At 39.4% G+C, this 25,549-nt stretch overlaps 1 protein-coding gene across 1 annotated transcript in view; it reads left to right on the top strand.

Annotated features, from left to right (window-relative positions):
• ARHGEF10 (Rho guanine nucleotide exchange factor 10) overlaps positions 1–25,549 on the top strand; it is a 79,767-nt gene that overhangs the window by 10,272 nt on the left and 43,946 nt on the right. Inside the window, exons 7-15 of the mRNA XM_054179971.1 lie at positions 321–435; positions 3,439–3,551; positions 7,481–7,558; positions 7,782–7,961; positions 9,286–9,402; positions 11,384–11,476; positions 12,871–13,041; positions 14,840–14,985; positions 17,824–17,999. Of these exons, the coding sequence (XP_054035946.1) occupies positions 321–435; positions 3,439–3,551; positions 7,481–7,558; positions 7,782–7,961; positions 9,286–9,402; positions 11,384–11,476; positions 12,871–13,041; positions 14,840–14,985; positions 17,824–17,999 (1,189 nt within the window). The remainder of the gene's footprint in view (positions 1–320; positions 436–3,438; positions 3,552–7,480; positions 7,559–7,781; positions 7,962–9,285; positions 9,403–11,383; positions 11,477–12,870; positions 13,042–14,839; positions 14,986–17,823; positions 18,000–25,549) is intronic.

Raw genomic sequence — 25,549 nt, 5'->3', positions numbered from 1 at the left:
ATTTGAGGTTATTTTGAGTTCAGGTGCTTGATGCGGAAAGGGTTTTTAAGCATTTCTGCTATTACAGGCTTGCATAAAATGTTGCTATGAAGAAAGTCTCTTTCTCCAGATTTGTACAGAAAAGTACAAGTGCTCGGGTCTGAGTACTTACTGTGTATTTACTATATACTCCTTTGACTTTGGGCTATATTTATAGCCTAAATTACTTGACAGTGTTCTTTGTAAAGGTATTTTGATTACAAGTATTCTGCAATGTATTCTGCTCAGACATCTTCCTATTACTCACTGAACATGCTGACTCTGTTTTTTTTATCTTACAGATGCAAAAGCTTATGAGAGCTGCTAGAGAAGGTACCAAAGATGGGCTTGAAAAGACAAAAGCAGCTGTGAAAAAGGGTCGTTCTTTCATTAGAACAAAATCTTTTGGTTCTCAAGGTATGTACCTCTTTTATACTGTGTTGGTGACACTCTGTATTCATTTCTGAGAAAGGAGGTGGATGGCCTAACAGATTGTAGTGGGTTAAAATTACCTCCCATAATAAAATTGCCAGACCAGCTCAGTTGGAAAATAAACGAAGCTGTATTTACAAGCAAGATTACAATATAAACATGAAATGCAATTAATATATGCAAAATATACAATATTTCCATATATTTTCACATTATAGACAGCACAAGAACCCCCCTGGACAAGACCCAGGGGCTACCAAGAGCTTCCCCCTCCCTGCTCCCTTCTTCCCTGTACATGGGACAAGAGAGAAAGCAGAGAGTCACTTGTTAGTGCTTAACCACAAGACGTGTTCAAGGTCAGCAGTAACTAAGTGAAAGCCAGCGAGTATCTGCTAGAGAGAAGAATGTGAAAAGAGAGAAAGTTAGTTTATATATTCTAACTTTTTAGTAGTCTGTCCAATGGGATTGTTTAGACCTTATCATTATTTTCCCCTTTGCATCCAGTGGTGATTTATTTACCTTCTGCTCAGGATCTGTGGAAAATTTTCTTGGCACAGCCTAAAACTACAACACAGACTTTTAACTGGGAGCTGAGTAATGCATGCATAAAATCAACATTTTAGTGATGAAGTATGGTATAATACTCAGTTCAGATGGCAGTATGAAAATGCATCATGAGTAGTTTTAGTTTTGAAGCAAAAACCTGAGTGCTCTGAGAAACCATTAAAAGTTTGTGAAGAATGAGGTGCAGTAGAAAAATATACCTATATACACTATTATGCTTTTGCTATTATAGTACAGTTAATAAATTACTTTTAAAATATATAAGACTTATACACATGCTGTCAACCCCAATAGATAGAGTAGTATGCAGTGGAGCATAATCCAGACTTGGAGGTGGCGAGGCACCAACTCTTAGCAGGCTGCGTCCCTGCGGCAGCAATGGTGGTCAAATGGTTGCCGCACTGTATTGCATCTCTGGATCTGTTGTATACTGATGTGCATCCTGCCACACAGGGCCAGTATGTGCCAACAGGCAGGCAAAACGTGCCTCTTGATTATGTAACGTATAAACACCACTGCACTTGTGCTACGATAGAAGGGTAGTCATCTTGTACCCTTGAGGGTTATTACTTCATTCTTCCTCCTCTTCACCACTCACACAATGACTTTCCCCACCACCCTCCAGGGTCCTGTGGCACATAGCCAGTTCCACAATGTGGGCAGAGATCTATTTTGCTACTTGCTTCCTCTAATATCTTTCCTTTAACCTTCAGTTACTACATTGCATGTAGTGACAAGAATAAAGCCTTGTCCAGCAGTCACATCCACAGATAAAAGATAGTTACAATACAACAGAGCCTCTGTCCATTGGTTACGTCTACAGATCATAGTCCATTGTTACATCTACAGAGTTTTCCCATCATTAACACACCTAAGGACCACAGAGAAGTGTCCACTTAAAAACACCAGCAACAAAAATGCTCTCTAGGTATTGGTATATGGAAATAATGTTAAGGTACAAAGTCTGTTCAGTTCCCTCCATCTAGTAATTTCTGAATGTTAGGAACATCTGCTGTTGTAGTGGTTTTGTGGAGCAGTATTTGACTATTTAAAAAATTTGTTGCTGCCAGGGGATAACAAACACTTTCCTTGCTTAAGAGTGGAAGTAGTAGGAGGGACTGTTCTGCTTTGTCGCAGTTTGGTGATTTTTTTGATGGAAGATGAGTTTTGCTTGGAAAGAACAGAAAGTGGTCTAAAATAAAAAAGCTAAAAGTATGTTCTTTCTCTGGTTAAGAACAAGTATCAACCCTTTCTCATGAGCCCCAGCATCAGTAGCCCACAATTAATTTTTTCAAGTAGGGTAGTGACTAAATAGAAACTTACTTCTTCTGGATAAATCTGAGAGGTAGTATGTCGTTCTGCTCAAGTTTCTATGTAGCTAATTGAATGGTTGTAACTTCAGACTTATAAAACAGTTTTGGGAAGCTGAAGTCACAAGAATGGAGCAAAACATTTAGAGAACAAGCTAACATAAAGCTGCATACTATCTGTGAGGACCAGGACACATCTTACATCCCTGTCACGGTGTCTGACTGCTTCTTGACTTGCCTAATTCACAAAGTTATTTACACTAACTTTAGTGATTAAAAGAATGTATCCCCAACATCTTGCTGTTGCACAGGATGTGATGGACCTTGCATGCTTTACATTTCTAGGGGTTAAGCAGCAGACACAGGGTGTTTGTGGACAATTTAATCCCATAGCCACTTACCAAATCAGCAGGGAGCTAGTGCCACGTGTGTTGAATTTATATTCATGAATTCGTCCCAGCCAACAGATCTGCTTTCCTTACATCCCTTTTTGTTTTTAAGACAAATTTTCTCACACTGTTCTTTTTCTTTCCTTTGTTGATGTCTGATCATTTGGCTGGCTGCATACTGCCACCTAGCACTGCTCTTTGGTGGTGCTTTTTTGCATGAAATTAGCAATGCAGAATTCCTTACTTTCTGGCAAAAGCCAACATTTTGGTACAGTTGGCTACTTATTTTAGCTCAGTTATGCAAGTGTGTGTGGTATTTTTTAAAACCTGATCATATTCTGTGTGTATATAATTTCTTCCCAAAAGTCATTTTTTTCTGAACTGCCAGCCCTGGAACTAAGCTGTTTTAACCTTTGTCATGTCCTGCACCCCGGGCAGCACAGTTCTGACTGTGAAGAGGTGAAGCAAAAGATGCATAGAATGTGTGGGTCTTAGGATTTTGAAATACTTTTGAAAGATGTACTGTATTAGAACACCTTTTGCTGGTGGTGTTTGTGATTTCACTGGTGATAAAGAAGTACTGGGAAATGGCTTTTGTTTGGTAAGTGAAACTATGCTGTGTAATTACTGTGCTTGGATCTTGGCAGCTTCTATTTTTTTAAATTAGTCTTCTTTCAATGTACATGTTGTTAAAGTTGACATCTCAGTTACTTGTTTATTTGCAGATCATAGGTCATCATGCCTGGAAGAAGAAGACCTAAATTTATTTATTGATGTGGACTGCATGCATACAGAAGCAATTATGACTCCTATGCCTGAAGGATTATCACAGCAGCAGGTAATGGGCTTTTAGAAATGTGGTCTTCTACGCTCTTTTTCCTCCCTTCTGCTTTACATCAGCAGCTTCCAGGTGCCTTACACTTCAAACATACTGGTGTTTAAATTAAGTGGACATCAAATTCAGAACTAAGTAATTTGTCAAAAATTGGTATATGTGCATATAGTTGTGTCATTCCTGAGTTCAACCAGAGATGCAAAGTGCTGTTTTGCATTCTAAAATTATCTATAATATTGATATTGTTTCACTCTCTGAATACTTGAACTAAATGTGATGGTTCTGAATGAAAAAGAAGAGATTGTAAACATTTTTATTGAGTCAGAAAATGTTGCTCCAGATGCTCCAGTTTTTCTACTTTGTGTGGACAACACCCTGTAATGTCTCTGAACCTTAAGGCTTCTCCTGATTAAAAAGACTTCTCCCAAATAATTTTAAATCTGCACAAAAGTAAAGTTTGCTGTTCTTCACCTCAAACTCTATAGTAACTGTGAAAACCTCTTTAAGAAACACTGAAATCAGCATCAGTTAGAAATTTTGGCTGAAAATAAATCCTGTGTATTCATGTTACTGGATTGTTAAGAGCTGAACTACATGAATGTTTTTGGTTTCTTGTGGTGTCAAGTTAGAAGTTGGTCAGTACCTTCAGAAAATAAGGGGCAAAAAATAAAGGTAGTTGAGGAGAGATGGTACAAGGGTTTTGGTTTGCTTGGTGAAGGTTATTTTTCTCATGGGTTTAGCATGATGAAGTGCTAATCTTTGTATCAATACAACAACCAAACTGTTACATTACTGTAAGATTTCATTAGAATGCAAGGTCTCAGCATCAATCTGAACGTTCTTGTTTCCTCCTTTCCAAACAGGCATTTGAGAGTTTCACTGATTGGTTTGGTTTAGTTTGGGTTTGTGTTGTGGGGTTTTTTTGGTTGGAGGTTTTTTTTGTAATTACAAATAAATGCACCCTCTTTTTTAAAAATAGAGTGCTCTTAGTTTGGAGCAAACTAGTAATTGTTGTGTAGGTCATGTATGTTGCTTATACACCCATGAGTTGCTGCTCAAGTGAGTGGGAATAGAGTTACGAAATCCAAAGCTCACCTGGAGCTAGTGAGGTGTGAAGGGCAACACTGAAAGGTTTCTAATGTGTACATTGGCAGCAAAAAGAAGGCTAAGAAAAATAGGAATCTGCTGCACAATGAGGCAGGAAGCTAGTGACAAAAGGGGCACTAAAAAGCTTTGTTCTCAAGTCCCTGAGCCTAGAGGGCAGGTCCTGCTGGAGTGAAGCATTACTTGCCGTTAGTGTGTGCTGAGGCTAATTGGACATACAAGTGTCTGTGGGACCAAGTGGTGCTGAGGGTAAGGTCTTTCTCTGTCATCTAGAATCACAGTGATGAAAAGACTGGAAAATTAAATGTACCATCATACTCGGGAAGAGTGAGAAGGAGCATCCAAGCTGGATGAATCTCAGTCCCTGTGAAGGTGATGCAGCAAATGCTCCTGGGAGCTATTTCTGGATTTGAAAGCAGGGTGATTTGAAACAGCATTGATGAAACAGAGTCCATTTGTGCCTTTGGGATGACTGGCTTCAGGGCACCTTTGGTAGTAATACCAGATTGGAGGGGTGCAGCAAGCCATGTTTGGGAGCTTGGGGGCTGAACTTCACAGAAAAACCTGAGTAGCTCAACGAGGCCAATGCAAATCCTGACTCTGGGATACAGTAACCCTATGCCATGGCACAGGCTCAGGACTGGCAGACTGTACAGCAGCCGTGGGCACCTCAGCTGAAAGGATGAAGGCCAGAAGCTCCTTCCAGCCTGGACTACTCTGCCACAAATAAGCTGACTATGGAAGTGCTTGTTTTAAACAGTGGGTGGCACAATAGCTTTTGTTTAAAACCTGGTGACTTTAAATGCTATGCTCTGGATTGGGTCTCAGCCCTAATAGCTTCTGCTTAGTTTTAATAGTGGGACCTGAATCCTTAGAAGTTTTTTATGTTTGTATGTCACTGTTGCTAACAAAAAATATGGATATAAATGTAAGACTTGCATGCAAGCTTCTGTGAGTTGTGTGTATTTATTGCAGTGCCTATTTTGTGTATTATGGAGACTGAAAAAAATTATTTTCAGCAGATATTGATTCTTCTCAGAAGAATGAAGTGTGACTAAAAGTAGAGTTTTACATGATACCAAATAAGGCACTATTAAATTCATTCTAAACACAAATTATTCACAACTAATTTTATTGTATATATCTTTAAGCAAGGCCTCAGGTAATTTTGAAAGCTTCCTCTGAAATGTCAGTACTTGGAAAAAAATCCTCATATAACCTGCATTTAAGTTAATAATGCAAAAGACAAGTGTGGAGTATAAAAGACAGTGATGGTGAAGGAGGCAGGAGGCTGTAAGAATTGAGAGCAGAGAGAAGCAACTCTAAGATTTGAGTTTCATAGTCATTTAGGCTAGCTTAAAGTAGCAAAAGAAGCACTTTTGCTTTTCCTTGTAGTTATGGGGAGTGGTTTAAACTCCTGGCCAAGCTGTCAGCTCGTGGCTTGGACAGCAGCACTCTGTGCTGGGTTAGGAACTGGCTGGAGGGCCGAGCCCAGAGAGTGGTGGTGAATGGTGCCACATCCAGCTGGCAGCCAGTCACTAGTGGTGTTCCCCAGGGGTCAGTGCTGGGCCCCATCCTGTTCTATGTCTTTATTGATGATCTGGATGAGGGCATTGGGTCCATCATCAGTAAGTTTGCAGATGACACCAAGCTGGGGGCAGGTGTTGATCTGTTAGAGGGTAGAAGGGCTCTGCAGAGGGGCCTTGACAGGTTGGACAGACGGGCAGAGTCCAAAGGCATGAGATTTAACACATCTAAGTGCCGGGTTCTACACATTGGCCACAACAACCCCATGCACTGCCACAGGCTGGGGTCAGAGTGGCTGGAGAGCAGCCAGACAGAAAGGGACCTGGGGGTACTGGTTAATAGTAGGCTGAACATGAGCCAGCAGTGTGCCCAGGTGACCAAGAAGGCCAATGGCATCCTGGTCTCTATCAGGAGCAGTGTGGCCAGCAGGAGCAGAGAGGTCATTATGCCCCTGGACTCAGCACTGGTTAGACCACACCTTGAGTCCTGTGTCCAGTTCTGGGCCCCTCAGTTTAAGAAAGATGTTGAGTTGCTGGAACATGTCCAGAGAAGGGCAACAAAGCTGGTGAGGGGTTTGGAGCTCAAGCTCTGTGAGGAGAGGCTGAGTGAGCTGGGCTTGCTTAGCCTGGAGAAGAGGAGGCTCAGGGGAGACCTTGTTGCTGTCTACAACTACCTGAAGGGAGGTTGTAGCCAGGTGGGGGTTGGTCTCTTCTCCCAGGCAACCAGCACCAGAACAAGAGGACACAGTCTCAAGCTGCACCAGGGGAGGCTTAGGCTGGATGACAGGAAGATGTTCTTCATAGAAAGAGTGATTTGCCATTGGAATGGGCTGTCCAGGGAGGTGGTGGAGTCACCATCACTGGAGGTGTTTAGGAAGAGACTTGATGCAGAGCTTGGTGCCATGGTTTAGTTTATTAGATGGTGTTGGGTGACAGATTGGAGTCGATGATCTCAAAGGTCTCTTTCAACCTGGTTAATTCTATTCTGTTCTATTATTATTTATAGTAATGCCTAAATGAATGCATCTGTAATTAAAGGACAAGTTTCAAAAGTAAAGCCTGGAATTACAACAGTCAGCAAATATTATAATATACTGTGATAACCATTTTGTTCTTTAAATAATTTTAGATTAATAGTACATCTTACTACATTTGAAGAGGTACAGTATTTACTATTGGCAGTTCCAGTATTGAAATAGCTTTCAGTTTCTTATGTTTTATCAATGTGACAGTTGTATCATCAGTGTTCCCAACTACAATGAACGTGTTAGAGCTTCAGATAAAACTTTGTTTCTTCAACAGGTTGTGAGAAGGTATATTTTGGGATCCATAGTTGACAGTGAGAAGAATTACGTGGATGCTCTCAAAAGAATTCTGGAGGTACCTTACCATCTTTTGCCCTTTCTAATTTGGAAATTTGAAAAATAATCAAATCCTTAAAGAATCTGTAAGAGGACTCACATAGATTTTGTGATATATGCTTCATGCCAAATGTTGGGACATTTGATGTGTGCAGATTGTTAAATTTTTCTAGTGATTGTAGAAGACCCATTTTTTGTTTCTTTAAATTTATTTATGTTTTGTGTTGTTTTTCCCCCCCCAGGAATATGAGAAGCCCCTTTCAGATATGGAACCAAAATTACTGAGTGAAAGAAAGCTCAAAATGGTCTTTTATCGGATTAAGGAAATTCTTCAGTGCCATTCAATGTTTCAAATTGCACTGGCGAGTCGTGTATCTGAGTGGGACTCTGTGGAAATGATTGGTGATGTCTTTGTTGCTTCAGTAAGCACATACATATGAACAGATAATCCCTTTTTATTGTAGGCTTGGTATTCCATCTCCATATCTTTCTATCTAACTCAGCCACTTCATTCCCATATTCTTCAACACCTGTGGCAACTGTCAGAGTCTGTATGTACTGTCCTGGTAAGGAAACTGACAACACATGTTGGCTTGGTTGGCAGATATGAAAAGATTGTGGGCAAAATTTTCAGGCCCTGATCAAACTTACAGAGATTTCGGTGAACAGTTTATTTTTCTGAGAAAATAAAGGTTCACAAACTCACCAAAATTAAGGTGAGATTGAGGCTCAGTATCTCTTATGAAAGTAGGTGGTCATACATAGTATGTTTGGTAGGAGTAAAAAAACCACAGTAGGTGATGTTCTGTGGTTTTGGGTTTTAACTAAACGTGGGGCACAGATAAATAACTGTAAAATACTTCCCCACTCCTAAGGGAAGTCCATCCATTAAAGGACTGAACTAGACACTGCTTTAAATTAGAGAAAACAAAGTAGCCTTGGTTGATAGAAAGACATTGTTTCCACCATGACTGCATGGAGGAAAAAAAAGCTGCCTATCTGCTGTTTTGAGTGCTTTGTTTTGTTGTCACCCAGCTGCGAGAAATTACCACCTTTTTATGGCTCACAGGCAGAAGAGAGGGCTAAGATTAGTAAAAAGACAATGGGCGGTGGATTCTTACTTACCCTTCACGTGTCTGTTTTCAGGTCATGTTCTGTCTGCTTTCTTGGTAAACCCTTACTCAGAGAAAATGAGGTATGAAGGCCCTGGGGACTTTGATGGTTTGCCAGATTTGGAAGATAGCAGCAGTGAGATGATTAGAGTATCCCAGCATCCATTTGATGTCCTTTGATTGCCCATAGTCCTTAGGCTCCGGAGGTGTTCAGGAGGAGATTTGATAGGGTGCTTGGTTGCATGGTTTAGTTGATTAGGTGGTGTTGGATGATAGGTTGGACACGATGGTCTTGAAGGTCTCTTCCAACCTGGTCTATTCTATTCTATTCTATTCTATTCTATTCTATTCTATTCTATTCTATTCTATTCTATTCTATTCTATTCTATTCTTGTAGCTGAGATCAAGCTATTTCTATAAATTTACATTCTGTAATGTACATCTTTAGATTTCCAACTTGTCCAAAATAATCTTTCTGCAGAAGACATCAGTAGTATCCCTGTAGATTCAGTAGCAGGCCAAGCAATGTCCTTCGCTCCAAGCAAGGAGAATCCTTACAGTCAGAGATCTAGAAAGTTATGCTTTCAGGGATGTTTTCTATTTATAGTTAAGGTTTACCCTGTTATCTTTTCAGTTTTCTAAGTCTATGGTTTTGGATGCGTACAGTGAATATGTAAACAACTTCAGCACAGCAGTAGGGATTCTCAAGAAAACGTGTGCCACCAAGCCTGCCTTTTTAGACTTCCTAAAGGTGAGTTCGTTCAATCTTAAAGCAGCTGGGTCATATGATATAAGACGGTGTAAATTATAAGATAGGAGGGAATTGGATTATTGATACTGTGTATTGTGAGACTGTTGTTATGGATGCTGGGTTTATGAGTTTGGTACAAAAAAATCAAAGAGAACACACTTCCACTACTGTATTTTCAGAACAGTAATGTGCTCTTAGATCTAGCATCTGTTTTGAATCGGATAGTAGTTGTTTTGTTCTGATCAATTTATGGGTATTTGTATGACTGTACTTGGTAAAACACTGGGATTCTTTTGTATTAACTAAGGTTCAAATAATAATTCTTCATCTGAGGCCTCTTCTTCTTTGGAATTGATTTTACTTCTAACTTTGTTACATTATTCTGCAGAGTAGTGAAACTTAATTTCTGTTCCACAACAGTTTCCTAGTATTTTGAAAATCACGTTTCCAATTTGGGATTGAAAGTTAGCATTTTTGTGCATAATGCATACTACCCTGATGAATATGATGCTTCTGATGATGTGCATGGAGAGCTTGGTACACGCAGTAGGAGTGCTGTTAATCTCTAGGGATGATACCTTACAGAGGCTACACAAAAGTCCACTGAAAGGCTTTTAGGCTGTTATGCTGCCTGTGACACTGGAAAGTGTCTGGAATCTCTGTTTGTCTCATTCTCTGAGAGTCCTGCACTGAATTGTACCTCGTGGAGCTGTCAACCTGTCAGGTCTGTTGCAGTGGTCCATCAAACACTAAAATTAGGTGCTCTAGGCAGACTACATAGTGAACTCTTAGGTTGCCTACAGGAGGTTGACAGGGGGGCCAGTGCCTAATTTGTCATCAGACCTTGACATTAACAACATTTTGGAGTCTGGACAGGATTATGTATTGGAAGCCTTAGATACCATGAAGATCAGACTCTCTAGTGAGCATATAGTCACTTCACACCTCTCACACTGTTAAAAGCCCTTTGTTCAGGTGTAGGTGTAACTTGCACCGCTTAACACTGCTTGTCGGTGCCAGCGGCACTGGTGGTGCTTAGATCTGGGGACTCACAACTGAACTCCGAGGACAGAAGGCATTTCTTTACCTTCCTTTTTTTTCCAGCGAAGGCTAGAATCTTCACTAGTGCTTTTTGGGCAAAAGAAATGTCTGTGGATATAAGTGTGGAAGCAAATTGTGGCACTGGTAATTGTAGCAATAAATAGTAATTTAAGCACAACAACAGTTGAACGTTGTTTCGGCTTGCTTTGTTTCTGGTATTATTTACTTTCCTTATTTTGGATCATCTGTGATTCTGGCCAAAATATTTCTAAATGTTAAATTTTCATATACAAACAGGGCTTTTCTGCACATGGAAATGAAGTTTGTCTGGTTTTATCTGCCAGTTCTGATAACAAGATTAATGGACTCCTCTCTTTTCACTCTCCAAGCATAAATCAGTGTTTTTTTCCTTAGTTTGTTTTAAGAAAGAAAATGAAAACCCCTTTTTGTTTGTGCAGCAGGGAGATGATTATGTTTTCCTTAGTTTCCCCTTAAGAATACATAGGTAGTTAGCAATTTATTGTCTTTTAGCCCCAAGAAACAGAGCAGTGATAGTAAGTAGCAGATATCTTACATTTTTCACATTGAAATCCTTGGGCAAGTATGTTCCCTTTATTGTGCTTGAAGTTAAGCAGACAGTCGGTGCCTTGCTCATATAAAGCCATGAATGTGCTGTATCAATACCTACATAGGTGCTGCACTGATGATCTAGCTTTATCCCAGCTGTCTTTAAGGAAGTTTTCAGTTCAGTGACATGCCATCTTTTTAACAGTGATTTTGAGAAAGATATAATACCTTTTTATATTTATAATAAATGGGATGTTTACAATACTACTGTTATAATTAATGTAAATTAGCTAGAAGAATTTTAGGAAATGTTTTCCTTTCATTCTGTAACTGATGGAGATAAACTCATGGTAGTGGCTTCCTTGTTTTGCAGCAATGCCAGGAGTCAAGCCCTGATCGAATTACACTGTACGGATTAATGATGAAGCCTATCCAGCGCTTTCCACAGTTCATTCTACTGTTGCAGGTAAATAATGTTTAACAAGGGCATGCTTTTGTTGCATTCTTACCTGATTTGCTTCTGGGATTGCGTGGTAGCAGTCTTCTGTTGGAGGAGCAAGCAGTGGAAAAGACCACCAAACCATGGGGAAATAATGAAACAAATTCAGTACATCATATCCTACTGATCTTGTAGTCTGATTGCAGGCACAGGCAGCAAATACACTGCAGGAAAATTGTAGTAAACTAGGTTTACTCCAGATTACTTCTATGTTAGGTTTGGCTTGCAAGTCACTTTGCAGTAAAGCTGTAGTTCAAACATAGTACTTGTTCATATCAGTTCGTAAACTAATAGTGCTTCAAGACACCACTAGAAACTTTTTGGCATTACTTTCCATTTAAGGGGAAAAAAAAAAAGAGGATGTAATTCATGTCTTGGATTGCTCAGAATACATGTGGAATGTAGAACAAAAGCGCTCTGATTACTTGGCTCACAGGATATGCTGGAGTGCATTGCTGCTTTCTTCTGGCCTGCATTGTCTTGAATTTCTTCCCATTGAAACTGGGGATTTGACAGTCCGAGGACTGTCACATCTGAGCGTCAGTCAGGGTGCAAGAAGAGCACAATTCCTCAGTGTACACCTGCTGCAGACCCAGCTTCTGCTGTAGCTCCTTACAGGCCACAGCAGGTCTAATCCCAGTGATTGGTACAAGTTAGGTGTGGTTTGCCGGTGCTACAGAGAATAACAACCTTTCAGCTGCAGATTCAGGAATTAGTGCAAAAGAGGGTGCGGAGGTAGTTGTGGGGGGAACACATGAGTAAAATCCACTGTGAGGGTCCTTGAGGTAGCAGGAAGCCAAGTAAATTTGTAGGAATTTTTAAGTGGGAAAGGAGAAAAACATAATTCAGATTGTTCCTACCATATGCCTATGAAAGGAAGATTTGAGAAGTAATTGTCTTTTACTTTGGGGTGAGCATACTTTCAGTCTTTTAATGAGAAATAGGAATAGGTAGTACAATATTATTATGACAGTAAATATCAGAAGAGTTGAATTTGAAATCATTGTTTGCAGACACCTACACATCATAGCCTAATACTGGTTTTAAAAATATTTTAAAAGTTATGTGGCCCTTTTTTATTTGCTTTGATAATTCCAGTTTTTATACTTACTTTCAAGTTCCTTCTCTATACTTTCACCCTGTAAATAAGCTGCATGTGATCCCATTCAGTATCTCTCTAAAGAACTATGAAGATACGCAGGAAAATAAGCAGTGTGCTGTATGAATATTCATTAGGTGTTCATTGAACTTTTTAGGAGTACTGAGGTAAAGATGTAGTGGTTGCTTTGCATCCTATAGTCTTTTGAGCTTGACTATGAAATTAAATCTGAGTTTTGTTTTGTTCTTTCATTTTCCATCAGGATATGTTGAAGAACACTAATAAAGGACATCCTGACAGATTACCTCTACAGATGGCTCTTACAGAACTTGAAACACTGGCAGAGAAGTTAAATGAAAGGAAAAGGGATGCAGATCAGCGCTGTGAAATAAAACAAATAGCAAAAGCAATGAATGAACGTTATCTGAACAAGGTTAGGAAAGTAGGAATGTATGATGGAAGAGAGTGTCTGGGCTTCAGAAAATATCTAAAATGGACAACAAAAAGATACCTATATTTTCTTGTGGGTTTTTTTGTTGTGTTGTTTTGTGTTTTTTTTCCTGTGGCACTGAACATCATGAGGCCATTCTAGTGGTTGGTGTGGGGTGTGACCTAACTCCAAGACTGAACAGCCATTGTGTGCTGGAGTGGGTGACATGCTGAAATAGCAGCAGTGGTATAGGTGTTCTGTGGCAGTGTATGAAATAATGCTCGGTAGTAAAGTCTCATACACTTTTTCTGCATGGAAAAATTCAACTTCTAATTTATCCTGGAACTGATGAGTTATTTTTGTATAAAGGAAGGAATCAGTTCTTTATACTGCTATGCTTCTGACTATGGAGCGGTTCAAGATGTGCTATTGAATGTGTCCAGCACCTTCCTTGTTTTAAGGAACATCCTAGTCTATTTAATTCATGCATTCGGATCATGCAATAGAAATGTCTGTAAAGAACTGTAGAAGACATTCGCTAGGAAGGAACAATCTTCTTCATTTGGATTTGTTAGTAGCTGTCTGTACTGTGCATATGTGTATGCTTATGTTGTTTCCATTGTAAATGGTTCCTCCTTTCCCATGAGGTGGAACATAAATCCTTCAATTACTGCTTTTGTGAAGTTGCAGGCGATTACACTCTGGAATCATTCTGGGAGGAAGTAGTGGGAACACACTAAAGGAGTAGGGGTGTTCTGTGATGTATGAAAGCAAAGTTTTTAGGAAAACAGTAATCAACCAGAGCACACTTGTTTAAAGCTATTTATGAGAAATGGGATACTGAATTATTTTCATACTGGAAGAATATTTCCATTCTAAGTGCATTAAAAGATAGTTTCAGACATTTTACTTTCCTTTTTAGTTCTAATAGTCCTACTTCTTCAATCAGCTACTAATCATCTAGAATTACTTGATGGAATTCAAGGTGGCCTGGGTTTTATTAGTCAATATCAACTGTAAAATTTTGTATGCTGTGCACTTGGTGAATGAATCAATATATGTGTGGCCCAAATCACTTAGGGCCCTGTGTGTCTTGTGAGTTAATATTTGAATATACAGTTTTGGAACAATACCTGGCAGGGTGAAGCAGAGGTGAGAGAGGTGGGTGGATAGGAAATGAGTGAGTATGAGTGAGTTCTGGACCGGTTTTTTATCTTGGGCATTATGGAATTGACTTTGACCTGTAAGGGATTGGTTCGTGCTTACTCATGTTGCTCCCTCAGCCCTTGAAGGCAAATGGCAGGAGCAATTTACATGCCATGCATCTCTTCTACATACCATCTTCATGGTCTGTGGAGCTGCCAACTGCACACCTTAGCTGTGCGCCCAAGTGGGCAGAGCATGAGGGACGACTCTACCTACTCTGGGCTCCCACTTTGGGACAGCTGGAACCACGTTTAGCACTTACAAGGGATGTGAAAGAAGAGATTAGGGGTGGAAACCACAGAAATTGGGGAAGCTGCGGTTTTTGTTGTTAAAGGACTTTTATCAGTGTGGAAGATTTTCAGAGCAATTGTGTTCCTTATTAGAGTGAAAACCTCTGCAGGCCACATTTGTGGCAGCAGACGTTATTGATCCTTTAAATGAAGAGCAAATTAGTAAAGAAGCTTAATTCACTTGGCAAATCTGCCTGCAAACACTTGTGCTAGGATGGCAAGCGATCGTCGTTGTATTTTCTTTTTGCAGTGTGTTTTATATGTACACACATAGTTATACAATGTTGATTGTTTTTAAAATCTAGCTACTCAACAGTGGAAACAGATACCTCATACGGACTGATGATATGGTTGAGACAGTTTACAATGACAAAGGAGAAATTACCAAAACCAAAGAACGTCGACTTTTCATGTTAAACGATGTGCTGATGTGTGCAACGGTAAATGTTCGGTAAGACTTGATTCGTGTTTTGGAAATGCTTGTTCAGGCTTCAGTTGGAAAACAACCACACTAACTGAATATTTTTAAATTACTATTTTTACTGTGTTTAATGATTCCAGGAGTAGCCATAATAAATGGATAATGAGCTTTGTTACAGTCCTCTTAATTACCTGCTGATGTTTGGAAGTTTTAGAGTAAATTTGTAAGAAAATTGTGTCAGTTAGATTACAGATAGAAATGCTTTGTAATGTCTAGTTACTGTGTATTAGTTTTTAGTGGAACATGGGCATGCCAAGGTAGGATTTATTCCGCCCCCCCAAATCTGTACCTTGGCAGATTTCCAATTTAAAACCAAACCAGCCAACCAAAAAAACCCAAACCACACCAGCACCACCAAAAAAAAAAACCCACCCAAAAACCACCACGAAGTAATACATGTAGCCAGAATAACCTGGAACTCACTAACAAAGCTCCTGCTTGGGAAGGGTTTTTTTATCTCCAAGACCAAATACTGAAAGATTAAAGCTGAGGTGCTAAGAAAGCATGTTTTCATGGTGCCTTCTATGTTTTAGTTGGCTGTAATTATTACTGTTGCTCTGTGTATGCCAAGGTCACACTCACATTTCAGATGTTGCTTCTATCATAAATGGCTTTATGTGATGGAACATTCTGACAGAGAAAATGTGGACCATTGAGGTCTTCAAAGAACAGCTTTTCTTAAGCACAATGTCAGTTGATCATCTTAGTTTATTACAGAAATATGAATACAGTGCATATGTTTGTAACCGTATGAATGCACAGACTCGTTAGTGAAGTGACACGTACTAACTGTACTTTAGAAAATGAACAAGTTGATGCCAGTTATCTAGGGATTCTTTTCCTTTACAAATTCTCCAGTTCCTTAGTAATGCCTGTATATTATGTCTTCTTCCATACCTTCACTGTCTCTGGATTTTTATTTGTCTCTGAAATGATGATGTGTAGTCTGTTTTCGTTCTCCATGTGAAAAGTTTGTGATTATACCAAGTCTCTGGGTTCCTCATAACCTCAACAGTTCTGATTATCACAGCACTGTTGTCCCTGTGGGCATTAGCTGGTCCTAAGCAACATAGTTTGCAATAGTAATGAGGCATGCGTGTGTCATGGGGGTTTGCTAACTCTGAATAAGTTTAATCATTGTTTTTTCTAGCTGTTAAGGTTTACTTTCTAACCTGCTTATTTTGGAATAGTTGAATACATTTTTAGTGTTTATCACTTCCTTGGGATGTTTGATTGCAGGTGGGTCCACCTGCAAGCTCTGGGTGTGGATTTAGGATTCCTCCATGATATCATGGATCACTCTTAGGCAGTTTCTTCTAAGGTAAAAATCTTTCTCATGCAAAATATAGTTAGGGGCTGAAAAAAATCATCTGCCAGATTTCACATCTGACACCTGTATCCAGCCCAGAATTTGTTGTTCAAACTAAGCATAATCTGTAGAGTGTACCACTGGCCTGTTCAGCTTGTGCAGGATAATTTTATTTCCCTTAATTTTAGTGTATAGAAGCTAGGCATCTTACCTAAGCTTCTGTTATAGCACTGGTTTTCAGGGTACATACCTTCTGGTTTACCCTGCAGTTGTAGACATCTTCAAAAGCTTTACACGCATGCATCTGCACAGAATGTTATCAGCTTACTTTTCTTAACTACCTTTTGTCTAACCTTTACAGAAATAGATGTCCTAGCAGCCCTGGGACAATTGATTCCAAGCCAGTATTCTGTAGCTGGCAAAAGACATGTATTTTAAAGAGTACATGACCCTCAGAAGGTCCTTCTTCCCATGCAGTCTAGATCACTGGCCTCAAACTATAGACCTAACTTACAAGGAGTAGCACTTGGATAGCACTACCCTAGTGACTGAATAGCTGTGTCACACCTAGTCTTGTTTTCTTTCTTCTGAGCTAGGTCAAGAATTTGTAAATGTTTACTCAGGTTGTTGCATTTGTGTTTTTCTGTTCATACTTGCCTCTTCATTTAAACAAAAGTATGACTGTGTTGTGAATAGGTAACTGACTATTTGAAGATGAGTATTTGTGCACTGTTCTCAATAAGTGCAGCTTGCTGATTTCTCCCAACCTCTTTATTTCAGTTGTGCTTTCTGTGAAGTAAAACCTTTTTGTTCACTTCAACATCTCTTTTGTCCTTTATAATAAAAGTTTGTTAAATGTGAATAAAGGAATGAAGTAAACAAAGGAAAGGGAACTTTAATACCATTTCTAGTCCAAGCGACCTTCCTCAATGTGCTCTTTTCTCTGAAATGAGTTCTGTAAGACACCCTTCCCTCAGCAGCAACTCACGGGGGATTACTCTCAAAAGCCACAGCAGTGGCTGTAGAGAATGTCCTGGGCTATGGAGCTCAGCAGAAATTTTAGTGTGTCATCCCTTGGAAGTTTACATTGCTCTACCTGCTGCCAGTAATCATTCAAAGGACCCACACTCCTTCCCTAAGTATAGCAGGTACTTCTGAGCACTGTTTCAAAACAATTAGGAAACTCTGGAGCTGAAGTATCATCATAATCACCTTTATTAGGATATCAAAATGCACAATGATTTAAAAAGCTGATTAACTATTTTTTATTATAAAAAGTAGGAATTGTTGTTGGCAGTCCCATGCTGTTTTGTTAACAAGGTTGTCTGCACCTGCGTAGTTGCTCCTTGCACTCCAGGAAAGGTCAATCACAAAAGTCAGCCTGGTGTATTTGTTTCGAGTTGTGTGAGGTACTCAGACTGATTTTAGAAGCTGAAGTAATAAACAGAATGCCATGAAATGTGGTTGTTTGCCTCAGCAATGACTTGTGCATCTTACAGCTCTTCCTATGAAAGCAGTGGTGCGGTGACAACTGGCCAGAGGTATTTGTTGAAGTGGAGCATACCGCTGGAAAAAGTGGAAGTCATAGAGTATAGCAGCAATAAGGGCCAAGGAGAGAACTGCAGGTTTCCACCCCAGCAGTCTGCTGAAAACATCATCATTAACTCTAAGCCAAGTAAGTGACAGGGGTTACTGACTCTTAGAGACTTTTCTGTTAAAAATTTCAATGGTCTACTGAAAACAAAGGAAAACATTTTCTTCATCAAGACTTCTGTAGCATGAACAGTAATGTAACTTTGGAAACTGAGAAACCATAGTGATAGCCAGTCTCCTGCCTTGCAACGTGAATTACTTGTATTTGTCCTAGTTTAAAGGTTTATGCATCTATACATACAGAGTTTTAATGCATGAATGGATGTAGGCGTGCAAAAAGATTTTGGTGTGGTGTGCCAGCAGTCCCATTGTAGTTGGTTTTGTATATGTTCTTTATTCCATAGCTAAAGCAAAGAAGTTTCTCTCAGTAAAAATGAACAGCCTGCCTATTGCTCTGGAATAAGGGTCTGGACACAAGTGGTTACTGCCAGGTATAAATCATTTCTCTTAAGCCCATATTATCCACTCTTCAAACATAATAACAAGTACTGCAGAAAGAAAAAAATCAATTTTAATTAATGATTTTGAAACAACATGTCAATAGATAATTTCCTCCCATCCTCTTTCAAAAAATGACCTCAAGCTCTGAAGTTTGCAGGTTCTTTTTGTGCTTGTTAATCCCTCCTTAAAGACTGCCAATTGCCTTCAACAGATGTGTGAATTGTAAGAGTTTACTTTCATATATAACAAGTTATTTTTATATCCTGTAACATGGCCTAGATATTGTATTTTTAAGTACATTTAATATATCTAGATTGCATCCTAATTGATGATCAAGAACATGATGGGACAAAGGAAAACTCACTCAAACAGTCATGTAGAACCATCTTGATCCTCTTGGCTTTAAGGTTTCTCAACCTTATATTTGGTGACAATATCACCAAATGAACCTGAAACAACTTTGTGCGTCATTTGTAGTCTCAGCCTTCATGTGAAATAGTATTCAGTGGGTAAAAGATGAGCTGAACTAGTGGATCTTTTTGTAAACTGATTGTTGTGTTAATTCTTCTCCTGATAAAAGGAATCCAAATATATGAAAAAGGATATGAAAGATACTGGTTACACAAATGAATAAATATTCCCACAGCTCTAATCAAATGTTTCTGCCAAATGATTCAATTAAATTGCATTTAACCAGTCAAGAAGGAGGATGAGCATAGGCTTGCTGTTTGCCTGTACTGCTGTGTCGGCAGTAGCAGTTGCTCTGAATGTAGACTTGTCCCAGTTGGCCTGTAGAGACAGGTTTGAATGCATGCCTAATTGTGTTAGCAGTTCTGTTGAGTTGCCCCCTTGCTTCCAGTCGTCTTGGCTGCTAAAGATGACAGAAGCTCAGAAGGTACAGCCTTCCTGCAGAGGGGAAGAACTGGTAAGACTTTGTGTAGTGGTTCACTGTTGCTTATTTGCATCCACCCAGGTCCTGTATTTCATAGCTGATAGCTCACTTTATCATTTTGTTGTTGAGACTGAGTGTTTGCTGCAAATCCCAAAGCAGTACCAGCAAAATATTGTTACTTTCTGCCTGAAACTGCTCGACACCGCAGTCCTTGTAAAGTTATGTTATGTTTTCAGAGTACACCAAGGAGCTGTTGTTGTGAAAGCCCAGTAGGCTCAAAGTATGTGGTTTTAATAACATCTGAGATCAAGAACAATTTGGGATGCTACAGGCAAAATCCTGTTTCTATGATATAAAAACTATGTCTCGGACCTTATTTTCAAGTCCCATTTCCAGCCTGTGGGAACTGGAGAGATATAGAATAATGATGACTCTGTAAGAGCATCAAGTATTAGTCAGGGTCACCTGTTCCATTTCTGGAGGTCTGACAAAAGTAGGTTTTTATCTGCAGCACACCACATTTTAAGTACTTGGCTCCTGTCTGTTTGGTATTCTCACATTACTGCTGTTATTAGCAAGGACTCTTGATGGATCTGGTTGTGTCCTTGTAAGGATTAGTGGTTATTTTTTTCATTTCTCTTATCATGGCACTTTTTTCTTTGCCAAGATCCTTATTATGAGGAGACAACTGTCATAAGCATATCTCACTATTATTGGCTGAATGCAGTTGGTGCTTTCAGCTTTCTCTGATGCTGCAGGAAAGGATAGTTTAAAGATGCAAACTTTAATAGCTCTACTTGGAGTACTACAGAGGAATTAATAGCTGAATTTGAATTAATCTCCTGCAGGCTGTAATATGCAAGTGCAGAAAGCTTGAAAGATTTTATGAGTACATATAAATCAAGGGCATGCTTTAGTACTTTTCTAACGTGGAAAGTAAGGGCTTCATGGATTTGGTTTTCACTTGGCTAAATCATTAATTTGCAGTTTTCTACCCAGGTTGGCTTTGCATACCAGTCTTTAATCTTTGAATTCTAGAGAACACATTCAGGAGTTTTTAGATTCAAGGGTTTTTTTTAAAGCCCTTTGTCTCCTTTAGCAGGAGAAATTGTGTGACCTGAGGGGGTGTGTGGGGGAGCAGAAAAATTTTCAAGGAGTATACTGCAGTCATGCAATGCTGCACTGCCTTTGTCCATGATGTGTTTTTACCTTATTCATGTTGTCCTCCCCATGCACCAGAAGTAAGAGTGTGAATTTTTAGTTATGAACATAGAGAAGGATTGAAGTCTCAATTGTGTGGCAGGGTCCTTTATTTGTATGGTTCCAATATTGTTTCCTAGCAGAGTGCAATTATAACTTGTGTTCCCTTCTTGTAACTGTTTAAAGCAGAATACATTTCATATTCTCAGTCTTCAAAACAACAAAAACCAGCCCCCAAAGGCATGTTTATTAGATCATGTTTCTCTGATCCCTCTTTCACATATTGGAGATAGCATTGCTTGAAAGCCTGTGAATATGAGTCTTTGGCTTCCCAAGTGGATGGTTCCTATAGAAGTAGTTATTTTGGCATTATGTGCTAAAGAGGCCTGATATGTTCATTTTCTTCTGTAGAACAATTTGCAGAAAGGTGCAAGATGAAGTTTTTCGTGAGTAAATCCATGTCCTGTTTCTGGTAGGCTATTGCTGTTCTCATCTCCTTCCCAATTGATCCTTGTGCAGAAACAGATACATTCACAGTACTGAAAAGCTGAATTAATACAGGAAAATAAGACTATTTTCAGCACAATCAGGAAGTCATATGTTGTGTAATGGATTTCTGGAGTTCTCCATTGGAAGCATATTTTAGGTCGTTATGGGAGAATTTTGCTTCTGTGGTAAGAGTTGAATATGACTGTAATGGTCAGTGAGGCTGCTAAGTGAAGGGCCTGTTGCAATAGCATAGGGGCAATGGTTTAAAATGGAAAAAAAAAAGAAAGGAAAAAATAAAAAAAAAAGGATAAATTCAGACTAGATACAAGGAAGAAAATTTTTACTATGAAGGTGATAAAGCACTGGACATATTGCCCAGAGATGGTACTTGCCCATTCCCTGGAAGTGTTCAAGGTCAAGTTGATGGGGATTTGAGCAACCTGATCTAGCTGAAGATGTTCCTGTTCACTGCAGGAGGGTTGGACTAGATGACCTTTAAAGGTCCCTTCCAGCTCAAGCTGTTCTGATTCAATGAAGCAAGAACTGTGGTTCAAGACCCCAAAACAACTTAGCAAAATTATTATGTAATATCACAGTATCACCAAGGTTGGAAGAGACCTCAAAGATCATCAAGTCCAACCTGTCACCACAGACCTCATGACTAGACCACAGCACCAAGTGCCACGTCCAGTCCCCTCTTGAACACCCCCAGGGACGGTGACTCCACCACTTCCCTGGGCAGCCCATTCCAATGACGAGCTCAGTGAAGAACTTTCTCCTCACCTAAACCTCCCCTGGCGTGGCTTGAGACTGTGTCCTTGGAGTGACCCTTGGTTAGAAATGGTAGAAAAGCTCCAAAAGAGATACTCATTAATTATATGTTGTCTGTATGTGACATTAACTAGTGAAGTCTGGTCTTCCATGCAGTTGTGTTGATATCTGCATTGATTTCACCTCCTCTGCCTGTCTGTAAACTGAAAGCAATGCATTTGGCTTTTGCATCTGGAGTATTGGTTTGGGTTTGTTCTCCTTTCTTTTTTTTCCTTTTTTTTTTTTTTTTCTCCCTAAGATAGCTTTAGTCAACCTATTTATTTTGCACAAAAGGAAATGAACATCAAGTGTAAGATCTCATGGATTTTAGTATTTGCTCTGTTCAGGTTTGTGAGTCTTACTACTTCTGTACATCAGTTTTCACACCTATTAGAGTAGGAACTCTAAACACTCAAAAGACTTCAGCATCTAATGCATCCAGAATGAGTTTAAGGAGGCCACATATCACTTAAATATGTTCACAGGTAAACTGCTGCCTTTGATAACCTTGTTATTTTAGAGAGGAATTGAAAGAGTAATCAGGGACTATTCAAGTACTAGATTGTCGCTAATTTTTGTGACCTTTGTCTTTATGTCTTATTTTAGATGTTGTAAGGCTCCAAAGCAATTAAACACTTACTCTAATGCTGTCTTTTTTGCTAACACATGCTGCTTCATCCTGAATGATCTTTAGTTTCTTAGTTTTAGTTTCTTAGGCCCCTGGCACATGTTATTATGAGTTTGCCACGCTGTATGCAAATTGTTGATGGGTCACGAAATGCGGTTTTGTGCTGAGACAAATCCCTGTTCAGTGTGACAGTCACCATGCTGAGCTGTCTGTTCTCTGTTTCCCAAGAATAAAAAGCTGTAAAGGTTTTTCACAGCAATTTTATCTAAGATGACCAGACTGCAGAGGCTCTCTAGAAGCAAAGGGAGAGGGTTAAGCATCCTGCCATTTCTGAGTGGGAAATCAGTGCCTGTCAGCAATGTTCTGCTGCTGATCATGTTGGTTAGGATCTGTGCACAGCATAAGCTATTACTTTAGCAAAGTACCATTTAATCTGCTCTATAAGGCTAAAAACTGAAAGATAAAATGAGCAAGACCCATCTGTACTATGTATCATGCAGTGATGAGCATAGGAGATAACAGTATAATGAAAAAAAGAGGTTAACATGACTATGGCTGCATATTAGTGTTATTTTGTTCTTTCACAGGCTTGCAGTTTGTAACTGAGATCAAACCTCAGCACTGCCAAACCATGACATCTCTCTTTTCTTGGTTAGACTTTCAGGAATAAATTTATGCTCTGTTCCTACTTGCCTGTAGTTTTGATCTCTGTGGGTTCTGTTTACTGTCAAATGCATTAATGACATGGTGCTGAAGTACAGGCATGATTTCTCTCTTGTGAGCTTCCTTCTGCTTAATGCAGTTACTTTGTGTAGGTCTCTGAATGTTGCCAGGGAAACAGGTAGGGATGTTTGATGGGCTACAGTGTGCACTTTCTGTAAACATCTCATTCTCAAAACCAGAGATGGTGCTGCTGGGATATCCATTGCCATTAAAGCTATTTTTTGCTGGTTTATCTGATGACAAATAATAGAATTGTGGAAGCGAAAAAAATATTCAGCTTTATTATCACTTTAAGGATCGGTATTTGTAGTATGATGTCCAGAATAAGCCAAAGTCTAAATACTAAGTGGCATATTAACTCCAGCATTGGTTCTAAAAAGGATGTGGCATGAATTATTAGTTGATCTAACCTTCATTTCTGTGAAATATGTATAGAGTAATAATGTAAATCTTTTTATTTTAAGCTACTGAAAATAATACTATGTAATATGTTTATAAATACAAACTATCATTGATATATGTGAACAAAAGAGCAGAGATTTAAAATAAATCTAACTCTAAGCAGCTTGTTCAGCTAAGCCAACTGTGTGACAATTAATAGTTCACTTGTTAAGCAGATACATGCTTCTGGCTGGTGGAAGAGGTGTAGAACAAATTAAGTGTTGCATGTTTGTCTCATCCACTTAGGATGAGATTCCTTACCTCCCATATTTGTAACAGTGGTTATAGGGCTTGATGTTCACCTCCTATAAGCCTTTCTCTGTGTTGCCAGGGGTCCTGTCCATGTCTTGGCACAGAGTAGTAAAATGATTAGAAACCTAGCTATAAGCAAGTGCGTATGAAAGAGGGGGGTAAGCTCCTCACAGTATGATTTCCACGTGAGCTCTAGCTGTTGGTGCAGTTTATGATCAGTTGCAGACCTGTCTTGAGATCCCTGCAGTACTTTGCTCATTTAAATGATTCACATGTGTGTTTCCCTTGCCTGTTTGTCAGTATTTATGCTCTCACATCCAGTTCTTCTTTTGTCCTTTGTGTCCATGCAGGCTTTGTGTGACTCCTCTCTCTCCTTAGGGGGGCAGGAGCTTTCAGGTCCATGCTGCCTTCAGCCTTCCCCTTCAAGACCTGAGAGGAAAGGGACATGACACCTCTTTCATTCTAAAGCCTCTTTGTTTCTAGGGTTTTCTTTCCTTGTGGGAATGCAGCCAGGTAGTTCCTCTCAGTCATGCCTGCAGTCAGTACATGGTCCAGGAAGGCACCTGACCATTGTCCAAGGTAGAGTGATGTTGAGGAGCTGGGCAGTGGGATCCATACCTGTCAGTGTATTTGGGCTCTGATGTTTCCTACTGCTTTCACTTCCTTTCTCATCTCTGGCACAGCACAGCTGCTTCAGTCAGCAGGAAAAGGCTGGTATTTTATCTCTAAAATTCCCTGTTTGGTCAGGATTAGCTGGAGTTTAATGTAATCTTGAAGCTATGCTCTCAATGTTTAAGCTCCTTCTCAGCATCTCCAGAGGTTTTGCATTTCCTTGGTATTTTTGCATAATTTTACTCATAAATGGTATTGCACCATGAATTAAATACCTTACTCAGTATTTGCAGTTGTAAGCTGTTGACTTTATCTTCATACTACTCAAGATGTGTGAACAAATATTTTGTGGTTGGTCTGTAGTTTTTGTGCAACCTGTTTTAGGTTTGATGGTACAAGCATATAGTAAGACAGGTCTCAGCAGTCATGTAATTACCAGTTAAGTGCAAGGTATTAACAACTGACAGAGAGGTGAAGCATGGCAAAAGTACTTTGTCAGACTTGAGTTTTGGAAGGTTTGTTTCCTAGCTCAGCTCTGCGTGTAGTGGGTGGCATGTGTAATTTGATTATTTGGCCAATTAAGACTTGAAGAACTTCCCTGTCTTGTATAGCAGTGAGAATAAATACATTAAAGAGTTTTAGAGGGTCACTTTATCAGATTCAATAATTAAGCTCGTAAATATTACTTGCAGGTCTTTGCATGATTAAAGTATGATTAGACTGAATAATGTCATTTCATGTTTATGATAATGCTCTTCATGTTGACTGATGATGATGATAGCTCCTGACTGTACTGGTAATTAGGCTTGCTTACCCTGTGTCTGAATTTAGTAGTTTGCATTCTAGTAATCTCAGGGGTTTATTGCTTATCACTTAACACCATGTATGTTACTGTGCTGCATCTTACTGCTTCAGGTACTAAATCTGGTTTGGGCTTATTCTGTAAAGCTGCATTTGAGTAGCTGCTCAGCTTTTCATTGATGGCTGCCAACTGAGGTCTTGTTTTCTGAGACCATTCCTGACTTCCTATTTGCTTCAATTTCCAAACCTGGAGACTGATACCACTCTCTAAATAGCTGTAGTT

The sequence above is a fragment of the Dryobates pubescens genome, chromosome 3 (assembly GCF_014839835.1).
Source record: "Dryobates pubescens isolate bDryPub1 chromosome 3, bDryPub1.pri, whole genome shotgun sequence".
Taxonomy (NCBI): Eukaryota; Metazoa; Chordata; class Aves; order Piciformes; family Picidae; genus Dryobates; species Dryobates pubescens.
Note: the sequence above shows the minus strand (reverse complement) of the source record. Positions and strands in the feature narration are given on the sequence as shown.